Here is a 26,636-nt window from a genome sequence, read left to right as displayed (position 1 = left end):
CACCTAAACTACAAACTGGCACTGTGCTTATGTTGTAACTAGGTCAGGAAACAATCATGTTGACACTGAGTACCCCAGCTCAGTTGTAACTGAAAATGGGCCCTGGGAGTCAAGAGACCTTGGCTCCACTCCTGCCTTTTCCACTGACTCTTTTTTATAATGGGGTTTTAAGTTAGACTTCTTGCATGCCCACTGAAGACAGCATAATCCCACAAGTATAACTGAGGGCACAATTTGGCCCATACTATTTTTACAAGTGGTGACAGCACACACATAGAAAATAACCTAGACTCCACCTTGGATGCCATGCTGCGGTTACAAATCTAGAGCAGCAGTTAACATCCACACTTTAAAAAGACAAATAAAGTTATGTATTTAGCTAGTTGGCTTAAAAAATAAAGCATTAATACCATACATACACACTATTTTTACCATTCTTTAAAAAATAGCACTGATTTATGGCTAGCCAAATAATCAAAGGAATAATCAACAAGATATTACACTACTTAGATAACTAACTTTTAGTCATTTTTCCCTCTAAAAATGTTCGTAAAGACATACAAACAAAGGAATATAAAAGAAGTGAAAATAAATTAGAAAGAGTTCTAAAACATTTCAACTGACCTGTGTAAAATCGTCTTTTCTCATGGTCAAAAGCTGTCTTAAAGCTATATCTTTTTCCTGTATGAAACAAAAGTTTCACTTAGCAAATATGGAAATTTAGAAGAAAGACTATGAAGAAAAAAGTTAGAAATGTAGCTATACAGGTTAATTACCAAAGGAGCACTGTAAAAATTCTAAATGTATTCATAATACAAAAAATAACTAATGCATATACCTAAGCCTCAATTCCTAGGAAGCTGTAATCGCTAGTCTGCTAAAAAAACTACAGTAATAATCAGAGGAACACCCTTGCTCCTGACTGGCCAGTGGGACCACAGAGGGTCCTCTCCCTCCCCTGCTCTGGGGGTCCCCTGACCCTGGTGTGCTTTCCCCCAGCCACTACGGTGGGAGGCTGGGGGGAGATCTGCCCGGGCAGCTTTTGCAGGACCAGTGCTTGAGTGATCTGGAAAAGTGTGCGCGTGGGTGTGCGGGGAGGCTGTCTGTCATAACTAGAGAGCAACCTTTTGGCTTATTTAGTCTCACAAAGGAAGGTTAAGCAGGGCTATGTTTGCTCTTCACAAATACATCGGGGTAAATGCTAGGGAGGTTGAAGGGCTGTATAAACTATAGGACCATGGCGACAAGAATAAATGGGTGTAAACTAGCCATGAAGAAATTCAGGCTGGACATTAGAAAAAGGTTTCTAAACATCAGAGAAGTTTCTGGAACAGCCTTCCGTGGAGAGCAGCGGGAGGCAAACAACTTATTTAGATTTAAGGACAATAAGAAGTTGGATTATATGGGATTGCTTGCGATGTAGGGAGGCAGGTCTCACTTCCAGTTTGTCTTCTGTTCCTAAAGCTCATGCTTCAGGGTTTCAGCTAGCCATCAACAGGTGTCAGGAAGGGATTTCCCCTGTCTCCCTCAGTCAATATACAACATGCACAGCTATCTGTGTGTATTTAATCTTCTTCCTCTGAAGTATCATAGATGGTCATGGCTGCAGATGGGACATTGGACTGGGATGGTCATAGCTCTGAGGTGGCACTAAGCATTCTCTCTCTCATGTGCTTGGCTGTCTTGTTCTAACTTACATGCTTAGAGTCTGATTGCTACATATGGGGTCAGGAAGGAATTTTTCCCCAGGCTAAACTGGCAGTGGTAGTGACCTTTGAGTATTTTAACTTCTTCTTCTTCAGCATGGGGTCTCGGTCATTTGTCAGGATTATTTGGTTATATCTCAATCAATTCCCTGTCACCGCAGGGTCCTCTGGTATTGCACCTTGGTCCCTCCAAATCTCTGCCTGTGGCAAGTAACAGTCTAGTCTACTGTGGGCTGTAATACTTTTGTCTAAATTTTGGTTGCTGTATTTAGTGTGCGGATGCTGGGTGGTGTTGGTGGCCTGTGATATACGGCAGGTCAAACTAGATGATCTGGTGGTTCTTTTTGGCCTTCAACTCTATGGCTATCACTTAGGCAAATTTTACATGTAGCATTTCAGATACAATTTTCTCATTTATTTTCAAATAAATGCATTAAAATGTGACGTCAAAAAGTATATAATCTAACACTGAAAAATCTAAGGGTCATAGTAGTATGAAGCACATTTAATAATTTATAAATTATTTTTAAAATATGCAATTTCACTACATTAATCTTACCTTTAATAACTCTGTTATGTGTTCTAGACCAAGACCATGCAAAAACACTTCTAGGTCACCAAAGGTTGCATAGGAACTATACATATTATTGCACAAGTCACAAAAAGAAAAAAAGTGGCAAATTTATTTTTCATAAATAAAGCAGTTGTCTAAACTCTAATAAGCTAACACAAACACACACACATGCATGTGTGTCAGTAAAGTGATGTATATTTCCAGGCAAAGCACTTCACGAGACTGTACTTAAAACAGCAAATTGATATAAATACTTTAAATTAAAAAAAATCTTAAGTAAATCATTGTAATTTTAAAAATCAAATGGCTGCAGGCAGGAAATTTAAAGTTAAGGTTACTATTTCAAAGACATCCCAAATGCTAGAAAATATGGAAATGCAGTTATGGTACACCAAACTACTTTAACTCTGCCCTCTAATAATCAGCCATCCTTTGTGTCAGGTAGATATGTCCACGACAAGCATCACAGCTTGTTTGTTTTTAGATTTATAATAAGAAAGGTAAGCACACCTACCCTGGGCTCTTGTGGCCTTTGAAATACTTTTAAAAGTACAAGAAGAAATAAATCTCAGAAGCCCTCAAAAGCCAGAAAATTAACAGCCAATCAAAAATGCATATTCCAAACAACACCATGCAAAAGGCAAAAAGATGAACCATTATGTCACTGCTCCCTCACCAAAATCCTACAGTAACAGAGGAGCCTTGCAGCATGCCCTGAAAGTCAGCGGATTCAAGTTTATTTCAGACTAAATATGGAGTGAATTCAAAATCTGAAAGCGTTTTCTGGAAAACACCCATCTGAACACCCTACTCTTACATTCAGAAGACTCTAGTTCAGTGCTGGGCAACCTGCGGCCCATCAGGGTAATCCGCTGGTGGCCTGCCAGACCATTTGTTTACACTTGCAGGCTGCCTGCAGCTTCCAGTGGCTGTGGTTCACCGTTCCGGGCTAACGGGAGCTGTAGGCAGTGGCACGGGCCTGGCTGCTGCTTTCCAGAGCTCCCATTGGCCGGGAATGATGAACTGTGGCCACTGGGAGCTGTGGACGGATGTGCAAATGTAAATACACTGTCTGGTGGCCCACCAATGGATTACCCAGATGGGCCGTATGCGGCCCACAGGCTGCCCACCACTGCATTAGAGACTTGATTTTAAGAGATACTGAGTACCTGCAACTGCAGCTGAAGTCAATAGGAACTTCAGTTGCTCAGTACCTCCGAAAATGAGGCTATGATTGACTTGCTTAAAAAAATCACACAGAAATTCTGTGAAAGGGATGGGAAAAGAACCCAGGCCGTCAGGAATAGATTCAGGCCCTATCTACATTAGGTTTTTGGACTGGTGTAACTATACAGATACAAACCCTCAGTATTGATGTGCTGCAATGGAGTGAGATGGACCTTTCACTCGTGCAATTTAGTAAATTACTAGGGTAAATTGCACCAATGAAAGCTGTGCTTTGCACTAGTACAGCATATCTATATTAGTTTTGTACTGATATAACCACATTGTTATAGTTCCATCAGTGCAAATTTTCCTAGTTTAGACAAGGTCTGGTACCTTAATCGCAAGATTTCCTGTATCTCCTGTGCTCATGCCTCTAAAATGGATAAATTCTCCCAAACAGCATAACTGTATCTCAACAGAATGGCCTTGTAATTTGGTATATGCAAGGCCAATGAGGCAGATGAGTTGGCCTTTCTTCCTAAGTGGCCCATTTTCCTTTTATCTCATGATGAGATGAGGGAAAGGATTTTCCACTCAGTTATACTTTATTCATATATTTGATTAAGAATAAATATACACATAATATGACTAAGTAAAAATCCTCTCAATCAACGCCTTATATAGCAACTGTTTTTATCAGGAAGTTGAGTGCGGGATGTGAAAAGAATACTCAAATCCCTGGAGGGACACATGATAAAAAAAATCTCCCACCTTGGCCAGGAGAAGAACAGACACATAAGAGCCAGAAGTCCCTGGCATGCTCTAAAATACCTTCATTTCTAAAATATCATATTGTGTATGTGGGGTGCTTCAAGTCAGAAGAAACCTCAATTTTTAAAGCATTTGTCATTCTCAACAAAAGTCCTTAACCTTGTCAGAAATTATCTGATGGAGAAGGCAACAATAGGGTCACATTCTCCATTGATGATACAGATAAAATTTATTGTGTATATACTGTACCAGTGGCCTCCGTTAAAAACTTGGAAGCATCCAAACTATGTAATTCAATATTGGGTTTGTACAGTAAGGCACCTAAATGTTAGGAAATACAAAATTTAAGATGGGTTTCAGTGTTTCATAACTTGGTTTCAGTTTCTCATTTTAAGAAATTATTACATTAGGTGTGACTGTAAAAAAAATTTCAAAAATAGACACTGTAAATTGTTCTGCACTAATGCTAATCATGTGCACACCCCAAAAGTATTCATAATATTAAAACTAAAATGAACTAAAACAGTGTTAGTTCTTTTCCTTCTTTACCTAACTTTATGATCTCTAACTGCATCAGGGACTGCTTTCAAGAGCTTGTGGATAGCCTCTTCTTTGAACAGGTTCTGGAATGTCCCTTGAAAGGGATTTGCAGTCAAAGAAAGTAAATTGAAAAGCTGAAAAAAGTATGAACACCATTTAGTTAATATTCAAGTTAGGAAAAGAGAAGTAGTGTCCTATTTAATTAAACAAACACAAGAATAATTCAATGCACAATGAAAATTTAAAATTGTAAAAAAGGTGGGAAAATTATTTCACGGCCTATTATCTGGGAAGAATAATTCAGGTAAGTCATCTCATTCTTCCAAAAGGCAAACAACTGCGATAGAGATTCTCATAGACTCATAGGTCAGAAGGGACCAATATGATCATCTAGTCTGACCTCCTGCCCAAGGCAGGCCACAAAACCCTACCCATACACATTTATAACAACCCCGAACCCATGACTGAGTTATTGAAATCCTCAAAATTGAGATTTGAAGACCTCAAGCTGCAGGGAATCCACCAGCAAGCGACCCATGCCCCACGCTGCAGAGGAAGGCGAAAAACCTCCAGGGCCCCTGCCCAATCCCCCTGGAGGCGCAAAATTCCTTTCCCGACCCCAAATGGGCGATCAGCTAAACCCTGAAGCGTGTGGGCAAGACTCACCGCCAGCACCCAAGAAAGAATTCTTCTGCGAGTACTCAGTTCCCATCACATCACAACATCCCTTCCAAGGACCATTGAGCAAAGACTTATCTTCCGTATAGATTCAAAACAATTGCCCAAATATAAACTATTCCCATTGCATAACATCCCTCCATATACTTAGTCAAGCTTAGTCCTATAAAGCAGATAAAGTCTCATTCTGGCCCCCACTAACTCCACGTCGAAGGCGTTCACAGAACTTCATCCCCGTTAATGCGTTACGAAAACCTTCGTTAAATTTCAAGTCTAAATTCCTATCATATCCAGTTTGTACCCATTCGTCCTCCAGGAGCCTCATCAACTACCTACTAACACTCTAAATAATTCCTCTTTTCCCTCCCTAACGTTAATCCCCTGATAATTTATAATCAGAGCGGAAGCTATCCCCCCGGAGCCTTCTTTTGGCCAGGCCTAACAAGCAAGCCTCTTTGAGTTTCTCCTTTTCGATAAGGCAATTTCCATTCCTGCGTGTCATCCTTAGTAGGCCTGATCTCGAACAGGGGGGGGGGGGGGGGGACGGGGGGGGGGGGGGGGGGGGGGGGGGGCTGTTCCAGTTTGAATTCATCCTTCTTAAAACCATGTCGGGACACCAGAACCTGCACCAACAATATTCCAGGTGGGGTTTCTCACCAGCGCCGTAATAACGGCATACAAAACACTCATCTTCTCTTGCTGGAAAATACCATCGCCGAATGCATCTTAAAACCGCCTGATGCTTTTACAAACAGACCATATCACATTGGCGGCTCATAGTCCATCCTGCTATCAACCCAATTACCCCAAGGCCCTTTCCTTCCTCCGTTCGTTTCCAACTGCATTGCGTCCCCAACCGTTAATCTTAAAATTCTTATATAATTAATTCCCTAAAGTGCATGACCATTGCACTTTCATAATTATATTTACTCCTATTACTATACTCCAGTGTAACAGTGGCCAGATCTTGCCTGAATAGTATTCACCAGTCCTTCTATCGTGCTTAGCAAATACCCCCAGGGGGCGGGGGTTCGTGTCATGCGCAAAATTTATTAACACACTTCCCCGCTCTTTCTTGCCAAGTCAGTAAGTAAAATAGGCCTTAAATACAGATCGTCCCAAACCGATCCTTGAGGGACTCCGCTAGTAAACCTGCTTCGCCTGAAGCGACAGTTCACCTTCAGTACCCCGTTCGGAGTCTCCCCTTAAACCCCAGTTCTATACACTTAAACTTCCACACTACAACCATTTAGTTCGTTCCATCTTTTAAATTAGACTAACATTCCCCCAATGCCGGAACGTGTCAAACGCACCTACTGAAATCGAGGTAAATTAGTCTCTACGCGTTTCCTTGTCTAATGTCATCGTCACCTCTCAAGAAGGAGATCAGGTTGGTTTGGCCGAACTTGTAAAGTGCATCGCAATTACATACTCTTCAACATTCTCTAGAAGTACGAACCAGCCAAATGGATCTCTCAATTACCAGGACCTCAAGTATTCACTACATCCCAATAAGTTGGTTTCTACAAGGAACCTTAACACGGACAAGACTGCTTCAAGCTAAACAGGCCGTATAAGTCCCGGTCACTTTTATTCCGTTTCTTAAGAATAGGAACTAGTTAGCCATTTCTCAGTCGCTACGGCACACCCCGAGTTTTACGATTGATTAAAAATATTCTCGCTAACGGGCTCGCATTCATGCGCCAGTCATTTAATATCCTGGATGGAGATTGTCTGCGGCCCTCGTTTGTCCCAATTAAGCTGTTCCAATTTGGCCTTCTACCTCAGATGCAGGTAATATCCACCTCATAATCAATTCCGTTGTCATGTTCAACCCTCCCGTCGTCCGCTAAACTCCTTCACTAGTCTATTAAAGACGAAGGCAAAGTATTATTTAGGATTATTGGGGCCATGCCTAGGTTATCCTTAACCTCCGCTTCCATCCTCATGTATTAGCGGCCCCACTTCTTCTTTCTTGTTTCTTTTATTATGTGGCTGTAGATACCTTTTACTATTGGTTTGATTCCCCTTCCGCAAAGTCCAGTCTACGCGGCTTTAGCCTTCCCTTCACTTATCCCTAACACGTTCTGAACCTCACTACGTAGCTTCCCTGCTAATCCCGCCTTTATCTTCCACCCCTGTAACTTTCTGCTTTTTTCCTAATCCCTCTCTGATTGCTTGCTCACCGCCAGCTCGGCTAAACAACTCCCAGCCATATGGTTTCTTTCCCCTTTCTTGGGATCAGGCTTCCCGACAGTTTCCGCAGCTGCCGACTTAAAGTAATGTCCAGGCCGCCTCCGCATTTAAAATCCAACACAGTCTCCATCCAATCCCTTCCCTAACTAGTTTCCTTTACCACTTCTTTAAAATTGCCCTCAAGAGAATCGAAACCTAATCTCAGATCTCACGTTTGTTTATCCTTCCATCTAATTTGAATTGAATCAGCTCATGATCACATCGAATCCAAGGTGTCCCCTACCACCAATTTCTTCTACGAGGTCCTCACTACACCAAAACCAAAATCTAAAATGGCATCCCCTATCTCGTAGGGTACTTCAAACTACTTGATTGAAGAAATCCATCCGCTATCACATCCAGAAAATTGACCCTATTATTCTGCAAAGCACTCGTCCCTCCCAGTCAATATCCGAAGTTGAAAGTCTCCCATAAGCACACATTTCCCCCTTAGTGTTATTCATTAAAGACATTAAAAAGAGGATCTCTATCCATATCCAATCGATCCCGGCGGTCCTGTAGCAACACCCGCAAGCACATCTCAGGGAAGCCTAGTAGCATTTTTACCAGCGTGATTTTTAACCAGACAGATCCGTCTTATCTAATTCCATCAGCTTCTTATTTCATTACAAAATTCACCCCATCATTGATTGTACAAGGCTAACTCCACACCTTTGCCTTTCTTCTGTCGTGTTCTAAAACAGCACATAGCCTTCAATAAACCCGTACTCACCAGTCTTATGAAGTTTACTTATTCCACCTGGGGTGTGGGGGGGTTTGGTTGTTGGGTGGGTGGTTCTGTTCTCCTTATAATATCCGGTTTCAAACTTCCCTGCACAGTAGCTCCAGTTCCTCCTCCTTGTTCCAGTCTCCTCGCATTAGTGTACAGACATTTTAATTTTTTGAACGTTGTCCGTTCAGTGACATTCTTCCCCGTCGTTTTTGCACAGACTTTCCCTACCACTCACATCCACCCGTTAGGCTAGTTTCCAACTCCGCTTTTTCCTCCTCGGATTCAATTCCTTCGGTCCACAAAGTATCCCTCGATCACTTTGTTTTACTTCCCTCTCCAGGTTAAATTCCGGCTGGAGATCTCCCTGGAAATTCTCCCAACCCAATCTCCCCAAACTTCCTAGTTTAAAGCTCTCTTAATGAAGTGGCGACCTCCATCCAGAAGTCTATTTCCCTCCTTGCTTAGAATGAAGTCCATACCTGAGCGAACAGTCGTCTGCCATAACGCTTCCCCAATGACCCCAGAACAGGCCAAAAGCCCTCCTTATATGCACCACTGCCTGAGCCATAAACTGTTAATCATCATTAATGCTTGTCGCTCCTTCGTCGCCCGCCTCTGAAAACCGGCAGAATCCCACTGAAGATCACAATGAGCCGATTTTCCCTGAGCGTCTTCCCCATCTGACATAGTCCTCCTTGATACAGTCCAGCGAGTGACTAGCCGTATCATTCGTTCCCACATGAAAGGACAATCAACGGATTCTTTCCCGCCCCGCTAGGATCCTTTCAGCCTCAGGTCCACATCCTGTACCTTAGCCCCGGCAGAACCAGCAACACCCTTCTGTTCATCCCGAATCAGGTCTAGTTACAGGCAATGTCTATTCTCTCAAGTAAAGAGTCCCAATCACGTAGACTTGCCTTTTCCTGCGACAGTTGTTGATTCGCCCGGTCTAACTCCCCCGCCCCAGCCTGGGCCGACAAGCCCCTCTCAGATTCGTCTTCGCCTCTATCTCGCAATCCTCCTATGGTGCTCATACTGCAGTGGAGCATGTGATGTCTCGCCTCCATTGACTCTCCCCTCCTTCTGCAGGACTAGCCGCTCGCCTCTTTTTCCTCGCCCTCTCTCCTTCAGCGAGCACCTGCTGTGCTCCATCTTCATTTTCCAACTCACCAAACCTGTTCCTGAGATGAGCCCGTGGAGCTTAAATCTCCAAGAGTGAATGTTGCTAAGCTAACCAAATTTCAATAGAATACTGAACAAGAACCATCAGTATAGATGGAGGCAACATTGTGTACAGCGTGAAGATAAATAAAAACATTTTGATGTGAAATGTATAAGAGGTCATATATTAACTAAAATTAACTGAATATTTATTTTTGGTTTGAAGACAAAGAAGTTCCTCACTCCCAAGTAAAATCTCTCAAGAACAAGATTGTGTGTGCACTTGTAACTTATTCCTGTATCCTAAAAATGTATGGATATACTGTATTGGCACACACACAGATACCAGTATTATACACATTCCAAACAAAAAACAATGGATTTTGTATTTGGGTGTTCTTTATACCTAATTGAACAAAGAAAAAATGACTTCTTTTTTTTGCCTGCTGATTCATTCTCTCATGGTAAAACCATATACACAATCTCCACTAGATAGCTCAGTCTATTCCTCTGGCCCCAGTGACAGCAGTAAAGTTGACATTCAGGGGACATGTCACTCTAAAATCTGCCTTCAGGGACAATGATCCAAGAACTCTTCCTGAACTACTAACAAAACCATGATTTCAGAAAGAAAGGGTAAAGCTAACGTTAAATCAAAAAACCTGACAAAGTCATCAGGGAAAAGCTTTCAAACACATGATTAGTAGCGCATTTCTTCAAAGGTGAGTTGCAATGTGGGAAAAAATATTCAGTCTGTGCCCATTTTCTGCTTTTTTTTATGATGTACAAAGAAGGCCTGACATCCTGATCAGTGATTTCCCCACTTCAAAAATGAATTTCTGTTTTTCTATGGTCACATCAGAGGGAAAGGAGCTCTTTGCTCTTCATCAAGTTCATTGACATGATTTGCCTGGATGACTATAATCCTAATTAAGGATGAGGAAGAGACTGAAGCCTGAAGAGCCACTGCAAAAGTTTCATAATTCTCTTAGGAAACACACTGTATGTCTGGTTCTCAGGAAGTCAGCATCTTCTTAAATGTCTTTGGTGAGGGTTGTTACTATTATGCCAATCTTTGTGAGCTGCACAAAGATCCTGCATGCCTTTTATAAAACAGTAATGTTTAAACATTTCCTAGCCAAGGTGTTTTTTCTTTGATGGCTCTTCACACTCAGACTGAATAATCCTCTTTAAAGGATGGTCAGAGAAAGGTGTCCTTCAGCTTGGCCAAAACATTTTTTCAATAGTTCCTACTGAAGATCTGCTCTACTTCATATTTTTACTATTCCTTTGGTGGGGGGTTGAAGCCAAAGAGCAATAGAGATTCATCTCATTCTCATCTCAAATTTTGGTGGGAAAAGATAATCATGTATCTTCCTCCCATTTCTTTGGATCAGACTGACAAGCCCATGTATTCCATCATATAATTAGACCAAATTCCACAACAAGAATCTTTAAATTCCACAGCAATGTTAATTTATTGTACCTTTATTAAATACTCTGTTCGCATTCCCCTCACCTCCACACAAACACAAGCTCCTAGTGATGTAAAATTTGTCAGTGATTAGTCTCAATGGATTTTTTGCCATACTCTTCAGGCAGCCTGGCTCAAATCCTCCTTGCCAGTGTGTGCCATGAAAAGTAGCTTGTAGCTGGTTTTCAATCACTCATCTCTCCAAACCACTAGGGCCTTGGCTGCTCCACTGTTCTCCAGGCAGCCTAGGCTCCTAGTCTTCAGTACAGGCTCTTTTCTCCTTTTCCTAGCTGTCATTAGATTCCAGCTCTGGCTCCTTGTCCCTCTGCTGCCTAGCTCCCAGGAACAGGGCAGGGAAGACGCACTCTAATCCAATGAACTCCCCCTGGTGGGGAAAGCTGGAGAGAGGCTGAAAATAGTCAGATGCCTAGGTGCAGAAAAATGGTGAATTTGAATTTCACTTTAATAATGCTGATTTTTATGAAGTCTTGGAAAAATGCTAAATATCACAGCTATGGAGCTGCAAATTCCACAGAGCTCTGTGATGAATAGTGTAGTTCACAACTCTCAAGAGATATCGACCTGGCCTGGAGGCTTGCTGTGTAGAGACATACCCTCTGTTGCTGCTCCTAGGGCCACAGGAGAAGATTCAACCTTTTTAGACAGACTTTTCCCTTGAGCACTAATTGTTGAAGCGGCAGATATTTACTATACTACCTGAAGCCTGCAGCTACTGCTTCATGTTTAAGCAATTTAGAATGTTTTTCTATTTGAATTTCTGTAGAACTCTCCCAAATGAAGTATAGCTAAACACTATACAATGCAATCTATTTCAAAGTTACCTTGGTTGAATTTAACCAACTGTTGATCAGAAAAACTGTCAGTGAATACATTTTTGATACAACACGTATTAAAATAACTCTAAGCAAGGAATTATGCTGGAAATTTAAGTACACATAAGCAGAGAAATTCTTAAGTTGAAGTTCCCACAGCAACATTAACTTTGCAATATAATGCACGTGTAGTAACTTTTAAAGCATCAAAAACACCTACAGTGTAGCACTGAATAATATAAATAAAAATATTGGTTAAATATACGCTGTAATACATGTTTAAGGGCCTACATTAACATTGGTCTGGGAAGCTGTGCAACCAGTGAGAACATGAATATTTCAGGAATGAGATCTTAATGGAGAACAATACCTCTGAATGTTTACTGCTTTTTGCAATCTCTCCTGCTGTCTTTCCATCTTTGGTTTGTAGAGTTTTATCAGCTCCAAGTTCAAGTAACTTCAAGACAACATTTTTATGTCCTTGGTGGGATGCCCATGTCAGTGCCTATATATAAAACAAACATTTTGTTTCTCTTGGCAGAATAAGTTTAAAAAACAAGACAAAAAACAGAGCTTATTATCTCAGTAAACCAAAATAGGGGACTTGTGTGAAAGGTAAACATGGAAGAGTAACTCCACCAGCTAATTATGATGATGCTGCACAATCTCGTTTTGTTACATTAAGCTAATTATTGATTGGAAGATGACTCGACAGAATACAATTCACTAAAAATGGACAACATATAAAATATCTTGTCAAATGCTTTAAAAATTAATTCAAAGTTAAAGTGCAGATTTAAATATTTATGACAAAAGTTCTCAACACATATGCAAAGTCAGTTCTAACTCTGCCCTTTCTCATTCATCTTTCATACATGGGAAGGTGTTCCCTCCTCTCTGCCACACCATTGGACTACAAGTGTATTTAATAGACTTAGTTTGTTCTAAATTCTACAATTTTGCTTTATTTAAACACGAATAGCAAAATTACCCCCATACCGTACAGTTTGCAGATTGTTTTAAATGCAGGAACATAATGGCAAACAAGGAAACAATAAATTGCCTGTGAAATTCTGAAATTCCGAAATTCCATTCTAAGCAATTCTCAAAGCTTTGGGGCTACTGCAACTCCATATATAAAAGGGATTCAGATGCTATGGCAACCAGGAGTGTGCAGGGATTTAAATGTGACTATTTTTGGGGGTGGCGGTGATGCTCTGTACATCAGGTGAACACTCTGCACCCCCATGTTCATCCTTATAAAATTATAGTGTGGTAGCCAATGCAAAATTTGTCATGTCGGGTGTCTTCAGAAGGCTCATGATGCACTGAGCATTGTTGTTATAGTAACGTTATAGGTTGTTTCATGTATATAATAGTTATGAGGCTGAAAATGTGTTCTCATGACTTAAAACAAACCCAGGCAAAAACTCTCCAGGAACAGAGGGGCAGTTCATACCTCATCACGGCATGTATGGAACAAACCCAGCCCAGCCTCACAGGAACAAAGAACACTGGCTTAGGCAGCAACAAAGGATCTGCTGGACTCTTGAGTGAGTCACTAAACTTCCCTTCATCAGTTTGGGACTATGATGAGGTAATGCTCACCTGACTCGGGGGGAGGGAGGGAAGCCAAGAGGGAAGAAAGGACATGATAAAAGGGAAAGATGTCTGCCATGTTCTGTCTCTCTTTCACCTCCATCTACAGACACCACCAAGCGACTGAAGTGCTGATCAAAGGGGAGAGCCTGGCTGAAGGGCAACCAGCCAGCCTGTGATGAGAAGCATCTATGTTTGTAAGGGCACTGAAAGTTTTAAGATAAGCTTAGAATGCGTTTTGCTTTTATTTCATTTGACCAAATCTGACTTGTTGTGCTTTGACCTATAATCATTTAAAATCTATCTTTTGTAGTTAATAAATTTGTTTGTTTATTCTACCTGAAACAGTGCATTTGGTCTGAAGCGTGTCAGAGACTCCCCTTGGGATAACAAGCCTGATACATATCAATTTCTTTGTTAAATTGACAAACTCATATAAGCTTGCAGTGGACACTGGACAAGCAGCAGCTGGCCAAAAGTGCTCACTCATGTAGCTGGGAGCAGCTTACATGCTAGAGGCTGTGCATGAATAGCCCGGGAGTGGGGGTTCTCACATAAGTGCAGGGTAAGGCTGCTCCCAGACTCAAAGGCCTGGTCTACACTACGCTGTTAAACCGATTTTAACAGCGTTAAATCGATTTAACGCTGTACCCGTCCACACTACAACACTCTTTATATTGATATAAAGGGCTCTTTAAATCGATTTCTGTACTCCTCCCCAACGAGAGGAGTAGCGCTAAAATCGATATTAACATATCAGTTTAGGGTTAATGTGGCAGCAAATCGACGGTATTGGCCTCCAGGCAGTATCCCATAGTGTACCACTGTGACCGCTCTGGACAGCAATCTGAACTCAGAGGCACTGGCCAGGTATACAGGAAAAGCCCCGCGAACTTTTGAATTGCATTTCCTGTTTGGCCAGCATGGAGCTCTCATCAGCACAGATGACCACGTAGAGCTCATCAGCACAGGTAGCAATGCAGTCTCCTGAGAATCAAAAAAGAGCACCAGCATGGACCGCACGAGAGGTACTGGATCTTATCGCTATATGGGGAGAGGATTCAGTGCTAACAGAACTCTGTTCGAAAAGACAAAAATGAAAAAATATTTGAAAAAATTTCCAAGGCTATGATGGGAAAAGGCCACACCAGAGACTCAGTGCAGTGCAGAATGAAAGTTAAGGAGCTAAAGGTGGTGAGGGGGCGCTTAGACAAGATCAGAAAACCACAAGAGAAACGGAAAGATCGGGGTCAGGCCGAAAACAATGGACCGCTTTCTTACGTGGAGGCTGCATGCACATTTTAGAGGGCTGCACCACCAATACCCGCCCCCCTTGTCGTGGATTCCGAGGTGGGGTTAATCTCAACCATGCTGAGGATTCCGCGAGGGAAGATGAGGAGGAGGTAGGACGAGCTTGCAGAGAGCACCACCTCCGTTAGCCCCACTTTTGTGGAGCTTTTTGTTACTTTTTGACCCACCCGGAATTACGCACTCCCAGCCCTCCAAGCCACTAGCCCGACTGAGTGAAGGCTGGAAACAACCTCTGGGGATGTACTTTGTAAATACAAAAATGGTTTAAAAGCAAGCGTTTTTAATGATTGATTGCCATGAGGGCTGGATGCATTCGAGCCAGTTAAGTTACTGAAAGTTTGTAACATGGTCTGGGATGGAACGGAACATCTCCAGGACATTCCTGAAGCCTCTTCTGGAAGTACTCCAAAGCCTTTGCGGAAGTTTCTGGCAAGGCACGCTCTTCGTCACCATTGTAGACACTTTACACGCCAAGTGCATGTGCAAGTAAATCAGGTATCATTGTCATGATCGAAGCATAGCTGCCTATCGGTCCGGTGATTCTGCGGCATCAAGAAGACTCCGTTCTTATCTCGCTCTGCTTATCCTCAGCAGAGCATATCGTTCATGGGGAAATTCAGGAATTTAATTAAGGGGACAGAGATGGCCATTTTCCTACTGGACTGTTGCTTAAAAGAAATCCTTCCTTGCACGTAGCAAAGTGGGGGGAGGGGAGGAAGGATAGCACTGAGCTTTTTTGTGTTTGGCTAGCAGGAATCTTCCCAGCTACCAGCGACGCAGTGGAGGGGAGGAAAGGGGGGTGATCAGCAGTGATCTTCCATGATACCAGTCATGCGCTGGGGGAGGGCTAAAGCAATCCTAAAGAATTGGATTCGGGGGGTGGTGGTGTCTGCTGCTGCTTGTTAACAGAAAGCAGCAACAGAGGGCACTGTGTACACGAAGGCTGGAGAAGCCGAAAGACAATTGCTTACCACGGCCGCATGCAAGCTGAATTCTGATGCCCGGACCTGTGTCTGTGAGAGCTGTAACACTAGGGCCGCAGTCACTCAACATTAAAAGATGCAAAATGTGACCCTGTAGTGAAATCACATGTGCTATGTAAGGTGAATAGTGTTGTTCACTGTGAAAGAGTATAACCATTGTTCTGTAAAATGTATCTTATTAAATACTTCTCTCCCTTTTTTCCCTCCCTCATGCAACTGCACATTTTTCAAGCCTCCCTACTCCATCCCGAAGGCTAGCTCAGATAAGGCGGAGGAAGAAGAGGACGCGAGATGAAATGTTCTTGGAAATCATGGAAGTAACCCGCAATGAAAGAGCTCATCTGAATGAGCGGAAGGACGTGGCAGCAAAGTACAGGAAAGATGCGAGTGAACGTGAGGACAGGAGGGACCAATGTGAGGATAGGAGAGACGCTCGAGATGAGCGGTGTAGGCAGGAAGATCAGTGGTGGTGGGATGCAACACTGGAGCTGCTGCGTGATCAAACTGATATCCTCCGACGTCTGGTGGATCTTCAGGAAGAGCAAAGGGGTCACAGAGTGCCGCTACAGCCCCTGTGTAACCACCCTCACCATGTTCCATATCTCCCTCACCCAGATGTAAGAACGCGTGGGGGAAGGCTTTGTGCACCCGCCCACTCCACCCCCGTGGACAGTCCAACCAAAAGCTGTCATTACATTGAAATGTGCTTAATGGCCTTTTCCTTCCCTCCTATCTTCCTCCCAAACCACACCTGGGATACCTTGTTAATTCTCTGCCTCTTTTTATAATTACTTTTTAATAAAGAATACATGATTTTTTAAACGATGACTATTTCCTTAAGCAAGCTGTAATCGAAGGGGGAGGGTGGGTTTGTTTACAGGGAAGGAGTCAATAAGTGGGGGGGGCTCATGAAGGGGAAACAAACAGCAGTCACACCGTACCCTGGCCTGTGATGAAACTCGTTTTCAAAGCTTCTCTGATGCGCACTGCCTCCTGGTGTGCTCTTCTAATCGCCCTCATGTCTGGCTGCGCGTAATCAGCGGCCAGATGATTTGCCTCAGCCTCCCACCCCGCCATAAAGGTCTCCCCCTTACTCTCACAGAGATTGTGGAGCACACAGCAAGCAGCAATAACAAAGGGGACATTGGTTTGGCTGAGGTCTGAGCAAGTGAGTAATGTGCGCCAGCGAGCCTTTAAATGGCCAAATGCACATTCTGCCACCATCCTGCACTTGCTCAGCCTGTACTTGAACAGCTCCTGACCACTGTCCAGGCTGCCTGTGTATGGCTTATGACGCCATGGCATACAATGGGTGTAGGCTGAGGTCACCCAGGATAACTATAGGCATCTCAACATCCCCAACTGTGTTATTTTAGTCTGGAAGTAATTCCCTTGCTGCAGCCGTTTAAACAGAGTTGTGCTTTGAAGAGTGAGCCGTCATGTAACCCTCCTGGCCATCCCACGTGGAGTTGGTGAAACGTCTTGTGATCCACCAGTGCTGCAGACCATTGAAAAGTACCCCTTCGGTTTATGTACTGGGTGCCCTGGTGCGTCCGTGCCACAGATAGGATAGTGGGTTCATCTATCGTCCCCCACAGTTAGGGAATCCATTGCAGCAAAGCCATTCACTAGACCTGCACGTTTCCCAGAGTCACAACCTTATCGTAAGCAGCAGCTTAATGATTGTGTTGGCTACTTGCTCAACAGCGCCCCCACAGTAATTTGCCACCAACTGTTCCAACTGACCGTAGCTGTCTGGAGTTGAAAGCTTTCAGGGGCTATTGCCCACTCGCTTCTCCCACTGTGAGGGCTGCTCTCAGGCTTGCGTATTACGGCGTTTCAATGGGCAGGAGAAGCAAGTCAACAAAGTTCCAAGAAAGTGTCTTACGCATATGCAAAAGTTTCACAGCACACTGCAAATCGTCCCAGCACTTCTGCAAAACTATCGGCTCCACCGAGTCTCTGTCTGCTGTGTCCGGCCCATATAATCAGCCGTTCATGGTAGAACTGCCATTACACCCGTCAAAGAAGCTCAAAGCGGCAGGGGCCCTGCAGTTAGGAGGAATTCAGTGTCCTATGTCCGCCATCACTCTCGCTTCGCCTCCACTGCGTTATTGCCTCCTCCTCGGCCTGCATCTTGTGCATGGTTCACCATGACAGCACGAGAATGCGCGAGGTGTTTACAACGTCCATAATTGTGCTATTGATCTGAGCAGCGTCCATGCTTGCTGTGGCTATGGTTGTGCTTAGTTCACCCAGGAAAAAAGAGCGCGAAATGTTGTCTGCCTCATTTCACGAAGGGAGGGGTGAGGCTGTACCCAGAACGACCCGCGACAATGATTTTTGCCCCATCAGGCACTGGGCTCTCAACCCAGAATTCCAAGGGGAAGGGGAAACTGCGGGAACTATGGGATAGCTACAGAATAGCTACCCACAGTGCAATGCTCCAGAAATCGACGCTAGCCTCGGACCATGGACGCACACCGCCGAATTAATGTGCCTAGTGTGGCTGCATGCAATCGACTTTATAATCTGTTTTATAAAACCGGTTTATGTTAAATTCGAAATTATCCCGTAGTGTAGACATAGCCAAAGACTGGAGTGACCTAACAGATGACTAGTCCAGATAACACCAGGAAACATCACAGGAGGCACTTTAAACATCAGCACCCCATCCAGTGTCCCCAGGCTCCGCTTCCTCCCTCCCCAACTCCCCAGGCTTCCCACCCATCCCCAGAGTACCTATCCCGTTTCCACTGCCTCCGACCACCTTTGTCCTGAGCTCCCTTCTGTGGCATCTCAGGTGGGCACCAAACACTTACTGGAGGCCGCAGGCAAGGGACAGGTATCAGCCGGCTTTCCCGCGCACCCTCTGGCAAAGCTGGGCTGCCAGCTCTGCCTCCCTGCTCTGGGCATCATCTAGTGGGGCTCAACGGGAGCACTAGCTGCACTGCCTCTGTCAGGCATGTCCCTTCAGCTGCACTCAGCCCAACTCCCACCCTGGCAGAAAGAGGGGACGACAGGCTCAGGGGAGGGAATCCCAGGGAGGAGGGCAGGGCAGAGGCTGGAGGTGGTGGCGGAGAGATTACTGGGGGAAGGTGTACCCCTGCTTTCTCCCCCGGCTCATGCCCTGATGGCAACGGATGACAGACAGGTGAGAGATAAGTTTAGATAAGGAACAAAAAAATATAAAAGTCAAGCAGCTACTGCAAGTGCCATGTTAAGGAACAATCTCTTCTGATTCAGAAAAAGCTGTTGAGTGGTGCCAGATGGAGTCAGTTCCAGAAAAATCTGGCATGGTGGAACACTACAGTGAAAGGTATTTCTGAGGAACAAGTAGTAAATGTGAAAAGTAAAACACCCAATTCAGTATCACATACAGTATATACAAGTAGATTACTTACTGTATAACCATTTTCATCCTGGGCATTTATTTGTGATCCATAAGCAACAAGAAGAGCAACAACCTGACAGTGTCCTTCTCGAGCTGCATACATTAGCGGAGTCATTTGTTTCCTTGGAAAAAAAAAGAATTTTTGTTAAAATACTAAACATTAACTAAGGTATCAGCTATATGGTGTTGACTCAGCAAAGATTCAGCAGAACACTCAACCATGAGCTTAAACTTTAAATGCAATCTTAAATCCTATTAGAGTCAATTAGCCTTAAGCAGATACTTAACGTTAAGCACATAGTGAAATGATGTAAAGAACTGGGCCTGTATTCCCAATGAGCAGTATTAACACCTACCTTGTCAAGCATCTATTGTACTGCAATCAGAAGTACAAATATCAGTAAGTAGAAAATCAGTATTATATTCCTAGACAAAAAGATACTCAAGATTGCTAGTATGTATCAGCAATTTAGAGTATAATACAGTAACTACTCGCTTAATGTTGTAGTTATGTTCCTGAAAAATGCTACTTTAAGTGAAACAATGTTAAATGAATCCAATTTCCCCATAAGAATTAATGTAAAGGGGGGGGGCTGGTTCCAGGGAATTTTTTTTCGCCAGACACAAAAGACTATATATATATATACACACACACAGACACACACACAGTATAAGTTTTAAACAACAAATTTTATACTGTACACAGCAATGATGATTGTGAAGCTTGGCTGAGGTGGTGAAGTCAGAGGATGGAAGAGAGTGCGATATTTCCCAGGGAATGCCTTACTGCTAAATGATTAACTAGCACTCGGTTGAGCCCTCAAGGGTTAAAACATTGTTAATGTAGCTTCACAGTCTACAAGACAGCAGGAATGGAGGGAGGGGAGACAGCATGGCAGAGACACACAGAGGCGTGCTTGCATGTGAGAGATGCATCGCCCCTTTAAGTATGCTGATCCCACTCTACATACACTGCCTTTTTAAGTAGATCACGAAGTTGAGACTGCAGCTGCTGCCAGCAAGCTCCCTCTGTTCTGAGTCCTGTCCCCCGACCTAGCTTTGTGGAGATGAGGTACCGGAGCAGGGGGAGGGGAACACTCTGACATTAGCCTCCCCTTTTTTCTGCCTCCTGCACAGTGAGCAGGAGGTTCCCGGGAGCAGCTCAGAGGCAGAGGCAGAGGGCAGGAGCAGCACATGGCAGTGGGGGGAAGGACAACTGAACTGCCCAGCAATTGGTAGTCTGCTGGGCAGTTGCCACACAGAAAACTTAGGGGAGCTGATGGGGGGCTGCCGGTCCAGTTCCAATCCCCCACCAGATAGCTCCAACAGGCTGCTCTTCCTGCAAGCAGTGGACAAAGCAGACGGCTGCCAAACAATGTTATAAGGATGTCTGTAGTTGGGTGTGGCTCTACCTCTGTGTGTGTGTGTGTTGCAAGAGGCTGGAGAGCCTAATTCAGCAAAATAGGGAGAAGAAATACAGGCTGGTGGAGCAGAAGAGGCTCAGCTAAACCCCAGCACATCAGCTCGCATCCTGGACGAGGGGCTCCAACCCGTCACAATAATTTTAACTCAAACTAAATTAATGGATTTACTGTAAAGTCTCAGAAAATTAGTTCTCTACGTAAAAAATAAGTGCTGTACCTTGGGGGAGAACACACTATTTCAGGGATTGGCAACCTCTGGCATGTGGCTCGCCAAGGTAAGCACCCTGGTGGACTGGGCCAGTTTGTTTACCTGCTGAGTCGACGGGTTCAGTCAATCGCTGCTCCCACTGGTCACAGTTCACCATCCCAGGCCAATTGGGGCTGCGGGAAGCGGTGCAGGCCAAGGGATGTGCTGACTACCGCTTCCAGCAGAACCGGTTGGCCAGCGGGAGCTGCGATCGGCTGAACCTGCGGATGCAGCAGGTAAACAAACAAGCCCGGCCTGCCAGGGTGCTTACCCTGGTGAGCTGCATGCCAAAGGTTGCTGATCCCTACACTATTTTTTCATGTATAATCAAGCACATGAATCCCTCCCTTAAGTGAAAAACTAAACTCAACATTAACTATGGAGCTGCAACTGATGCCTCCATAATTTGAATACATAAATACACCTGCAAAGTGACAGTGAAGTTTAAATCACAGAGGGATCACAGAAACTACAGAGCAGGGATTTCTCATCCCTTGTAGGCTTCAACAATATAAAGCCTAATCCATCTATGATGGATGATTTTAGAAACTCTGAGACCTTGACATTTAGGCTGGAAGGACACAAACAGGGCACTTGATCTCATTGTGAATTCTGTGTACATGATGCAGATTTTCAGCACCCTCCTGACATTAAGGTGTGCCACTTGTATTCTGTCGGATGTCGAAGATTCGGACAGAATGAAGGAAGGACAACTTTTTAGGAAGTATGGAAGGGAAAATTTACTTTAGGAAAAAAAGACATGTTATCAGCACCACGTTGCCATTGTGGAATATACGACAAGGTTCTGGCACAGATAACATCACCAGTTCTGATACCCATCTAGCAGATGTGATAGAGACCAGAAAACAAGTTTTTATGGACCAGTAGAAGGCCATCACTGAAGTCAAGGTCTCAAAGGAATGATCTCTTAGACCTTTCAAAACCAGCGGTAGATCCCATTTTGCGAAAATTAGCCTGATCAACAGCTTGGTCAGCCTGATAGCTCTGAGGAATCTGAAGATCAAGGATCCTGCAGACTCAATGAAAAGGATGCTACTGAGATTAGAAATTTGGTGCTGCATTTAAAGCCCTTGTCTACGACATCCTGCAGAAAGTTCAAAATGGCTTGGATTGCTGGGGTCCACACAGTACTCTTGGCATGAGGCACTGAAACTGGACCAGAGAGAAAAGCATGGCTTCAGTGGTAAGGCTCTCCTGGATGCTAGCAAAGTCTTGATAATTTTGGAAGATAGTTTGGTTACTGAAACAGAGGCCTTAGCAATACTGGGCCTATCAACTGAAGCTGGTCTGAGACCTGGATGGAGAAATAGGTCTTGGGAAATTATTTCCAGTCTCCATAGTCACTGTAGCAGAGGTTCCACAGTCAGGTCTATCAGGTCAGAAAACCAGGGTCTCCTTGGCCAATAGGGAGTTATGAATATTACTTTTGTCTGCTCCCTTTTTATTTTCTGAATCACTTTCCCCAGGAAGGGAAAAGGTAGCCATCTGTGTGAAATGGCATCTGTCCCCAAGGATTTGGGATCTATCTCCCTCATGAAGTATCTCGGTCTCTTCATATTCTTGCAGCTCACAAACAAATTGGCTGAAGGAAGACAGATTGTCCTTTGAAATTGGACTGAAGACCTCCTGATTCAAGCACCATTCTAGAGTGCTGAGCTAGTGTTGGTTGAGCCAGTCTGCCTTCTGGTTCAATTCCCCTTTATATGGGTTGTTCTGAATGACAAGACAGACTGCTCTACTGTTTCATTATTTCCATTGTTTCTGCATGTTGCCTTGAGCTCCTTCTCCTTCCATGGTTGTTCATGTACAAGACTGTAGTTGTGTTGGCTGACGGAACCAAAATATGATTCCCTCCAGGAAGATCTAGAACTTTCACAAAGATAGCCTGACTACTCTGAGTTCTAGAAGATTTATGCCAGTTGTCTTTTCCTCTGGGATCCAGGTTCTCTGGGTGGTTTGAAACCCCACGAGTACCTCAGCCCTCCAGGCTGGCATTGTTAGTAAGGACAAGAGGATGTGGAAGCCATGCGGGCAGGCCTTAGCAGACAATCCAATGGAAAGTCCCCACCACTGAGCGTCTGGATTGGGAGTCAGATCAGGGCCGGCTCCAGGGTTTTTGCCGCCCCAAGCAGAGGGAGAAAAGGGAAAAAAAAGAAAAAAAGCCACGATCACTATCTGCGGTAGCTCCATTGCACCGCTTTCCTCTTCGGCAGCAATTCGGCAGCAGGTCCTTCCCTCTGAGAGGGACCTGCCGGCGAAGAGCCCAACCTGCTGTCCCTTCCCCTTGGCTGCCCCAAGCACCTGCTTGCTGAGCTGGTGCCTGGAGCCGGCGCTGCCAAACATGGTCTTTCATGTGTTCTGGGGAGTGGTTCCACACTCTCAGGAGGAAGATTTGAAGGCACCTGATTGTAGGCAAGATCTCACGGGAAAAAAAGAGCTTATGAGAGTTGGCAGATTTTTAAAAGAAACACTGTTAAGGGCCTAAGAGCAAACTACCCCCATGTGTAGGAAAGATAGGAAGTACTGTAAGAGGCCACCCTGCCTTAACCATGAGATCTTCAATTACCTGAAACTCAAAAAAGTCATAAAAAAGTAGAAACTAGGTCAAATTATGAAGGATGAATATAAAAATCATCATAAGGAATACAGACAAAATTAGAAAGGCTAAATTAATAAACAAGATTAAATTAGCTGGGGACATAAAGGGTAACAAGAAAGCATTTTACAAATACAGGAGAAGTATGAGGAAGACCAAGGACAGGGTAGGCGCAATACTCAATAAGGAGGGAAAGTCAAGAACAGGAAATGCAGGAACGTCCGAAGTCCTAAATCCCCGCCCTCACCATTTTCACCAAAAAAGTTAACAGTGATTGGACAACTCACAGTGAACCATCAGTGTAATGGGGTAGGATCAGAGGCTAAAACAGGAAAACAACAAGTTAAGAATTACTTAGACAAGTTAGAGGACTTCAGGTCAGCAAGGCTTCTGTGGTACGTGCGTTTCTCCGAGGCATCTCACACAGAGAGCGTGCCCGTTGAATCGCACAATTGCTTCTTTGCAGGAGCCGCACCTCGTAAAGCTAGGGGAGCCTGGCATGTTCAGGGTAGTGCCCCCAGGGAGTGGAGAAATGGAGAAAAACTTTTGCGGAATGTGCTCCGAAGGGAGCACAGGAACCAGAGAAAGAAAAACTATTATTATTTTTTTTTTTTAACAATAGTATCTAACAACTACATTTCTATTTTGTCAATCTATAGGGGAAAAAGCTGTTGCACTGCCCTAAGCTCCATCTTCAGACAAGGATGTGCGCTCGCTAAATGAGATTCCAACAGCGACATGACACAGCTACTAAGCACATGCAGCCCGACCAAGCACTGCTACCGAAAATCTCTGATCAACGGCAGTACGGCACCAGGACTCACCATCACCTGATGTGGAGCAACCAGAAGGACAGCACTTGAAGATGATGTGTTTTGTGTAGTGAGTTTCTCAGGTCTGAGGTGAGAGTTGTTTGCAAAGAACCAGATACCATTTTGCCAAGGGGTCTCTGTGTCACACTGAGCAATAAAGTTCTTTGGCTCCTGTAGCCTGTAGAACCTGAGATAAATTTTACTGATGTTTGCCTTTGTCAGGCTTGTCCCATTCCTCTGTGATCACATCCTCAGAAGAGGAGCACAGAGGAACAGACGCCTCAGAGGAGGATTTTAAGGCCAGGAATTTGCTTTGAGGCTTGCTCTCACCAGCCTGTTCAGGCTGGATCTGTATCTGTACAACCTTTCTGTAAACAGTATCAAACTTTTTGGGGGTGGACGGGAGAGGAACTTTGTTGTTTCTTCCTCTGCTCTGATTCAGACCCAATAGTTCTTCTACCAATGTGTGTGGCCGGGGGGGGAGAGGAGATGAGGTGGGGGGAGGAAGGGTCAGAGGGCATGGGCATGTGCCTTCGAGGTTTTTTTTTTCTGTTTTCTTCTCCTTTTTGGTCTTTGTTCTTGTAGACCATCTCATGCGCACAGGAACCCTGCTGTGGCTCTGATGAGGTTTTTACAGCTTGCCTTTCACAGTGCTTGAAGCTCTCCAGAGAGCTCTCTGTCTGATTCCTCCGCTGCAGGGTCCCAGTCACCTAAGGCAGGGGAGAAGGGTTCACTGCCCAACTCCTCCAGCTCAAACTGGGAGGGAGAGAGTCTGCTTATGAGCCCTGCTTCTTTACCAAGGGCATTTAGGAGCAATTTTAAGATGGGGATGGACCTGTAGCCCTGCAGCCTTGTTCCTTTTAGAGTCCTGGACCCTGGAACTTACCCCTCGGCCAGCTGAATGAGATCCTCCTTGTCCTTTGATCATCTCCCTGTTCTCTTCTGTGGCTCCAGCTCTGATTGTCCTGTGTTGGAGACATGGCTATTCAGCAGATAGCCCTCCACATGCCTGTCCAACTCAGAGATCCAAGTCTTAACAGAGTTAGGGTCAGTTGGTTGGGTGGAGCCTGGAAGGCTGCCTTGCAAACAGAGCACTTTTTTGGACTTGGTCTGATGCTTCCTTGGCTGTTCTATCAAGCCTGAGAGGGAGGCAGAGGAGCTGGCAGAGAGACTTTACAGAGGCAGCTTCCAGGTAGATTAACCACCCAATAGTTGATATTTTACCTAGGGAAGAGTAAAAAGGGTTAAAAAGATCCAGCTCATCTGCTCACCACTGCCTGAAAACAGGAGAGAAAAAGAAACAGGGGAGCAAATGAAAGCAGGAACAGCTAAATCTGCCAACTGTCCCCTGCCACGGAGGCAGAGAACTTAGTGGCAAGCAGGAGCAGGAGGGCATGGCTAGGACAAGTAGTGGTGAAACTCTGGAACGGCTCCATGAGCGGTACTGTGGAGAGTGACAGCCCAGATGTATGAGCACTGTGGGAGATGCTGGGCTGGAGAATATGCATATTATACAACAAATGTCGAATACCACCCTCTAGTGAAAGTGATATATAATTCAAAAATCCAGGAATACGTCACTCTCACTAAATGGTTCTCTAAGAACAGGAGTGCACAAATATATTTTAACATCCAACAAGCTAAACATATGGTAAAATATCTGAACATCTTCAGTCTTTTACCTTTATTTCTATTCATTATTCCAAAACTGTGTTTTGATGCTGTTCTCCTACACACTTTTGCCTCTTGGCAATGCTGCAGGGAAAGTCCTCTGAGATTGTTCTCTCTCTCAAATATACCCTTTATTTCTACACCCCAGAAGACCTGATGATAGGAGGACCTGCTTACCTGGATAGATTCAAGTATCTCGCAAGCATGTCAATATCACTCCTGAATTGGCTTGGGGACTGGGCTGGAGAAAAAAGGTGTTTCAAAAAAAGAAAGGAATGGAAAGTGCAGAAGATGGCAGATGGGATGAAAATAGGTAAGGATTAAAATACAAAAGAAGAAAACATTCGAAGAGGCAACCAAGTCTCATGTTATATCCCTCCTGCCTCCCTTGTCTGTGTCTCTATTGACTATAAGCTCTTCAGGGCAGAGATTTCTTACCACAGGTCCAGCATGCCTAGTATTCTTTTGAGCACTATAGAAATAAAAAAAACAACCATCCAACACTGAGATGTACAGTAAGGGATCATACAATTGTATAATGAGAAATATCTCTGAGGAAAAGCTTTCAAATTCTGATTGCTGTAAATAAAAAGAACTTTTGAGTGAGGCACCACCACTCCTACTAGGGATGGTAAGTAATATTTAAAATGTATTAAAATGCAACATTTTGTCTTCACAAGAATTACCATTGTTTGCATTACATTGT

At 44.1% G+C, this 26,636-nt stretch overlaps 1 protein-coding gene across 1 annotated transcript in view; it reads right to left on the bottom strand.

The window, feature by feature from the left end:
* ASZ1 (ankyrin repeat, SAM and basic leucine zipper domain containing 1) overlaps positions 1-26,636 on the bottom strand; it is a 99,844-nt gene that overhangs the window by 15,406 nt on the left and 57,802 nt on the right. Inside the window, exons 5-9 of the mRNA XM_032803948.1 lie at positions 19,170-19,281; positions 12,243-12,377; positions 4,768-4,892; positions 2,266-2,341; positions 625-681 (exon numbers count right to left, since the gene is read on the bottom strand). Coding sequence (XP_032659839.1) covers positions 625-681; positions 2,266-2,341; positions 4,768-4,892; positions 12,243-12,377; positions 19,170-19,281 — 505 coding nt within the window. The remainder of the gene's footprint in view (positions 1-624; positions 682-2,265; positions 2,342-4,767; positions 4,893-12,242; positions 12,378-19,169; positions 19,282-26,636) is intronic.

This window comes from Chelonoidis abingdonii, chromosome 1 (genome assembly GCF_003597395.2).
Source record: "Chelonoidis abingdonii isolate Lonesome George chromosome 1, CheloAbing_2.0, whole genome shotgun sequence".
NCBI lineage: Eukaryota > Metazoa > Chordata > Testudines > Testudinidae > Chelonoidis > Chelonoidis abingdonii.
Note: the sequence above shows the minus strand (reverse complement) of the source record. Positions and strands in the feature narration are given on the sequence as shown.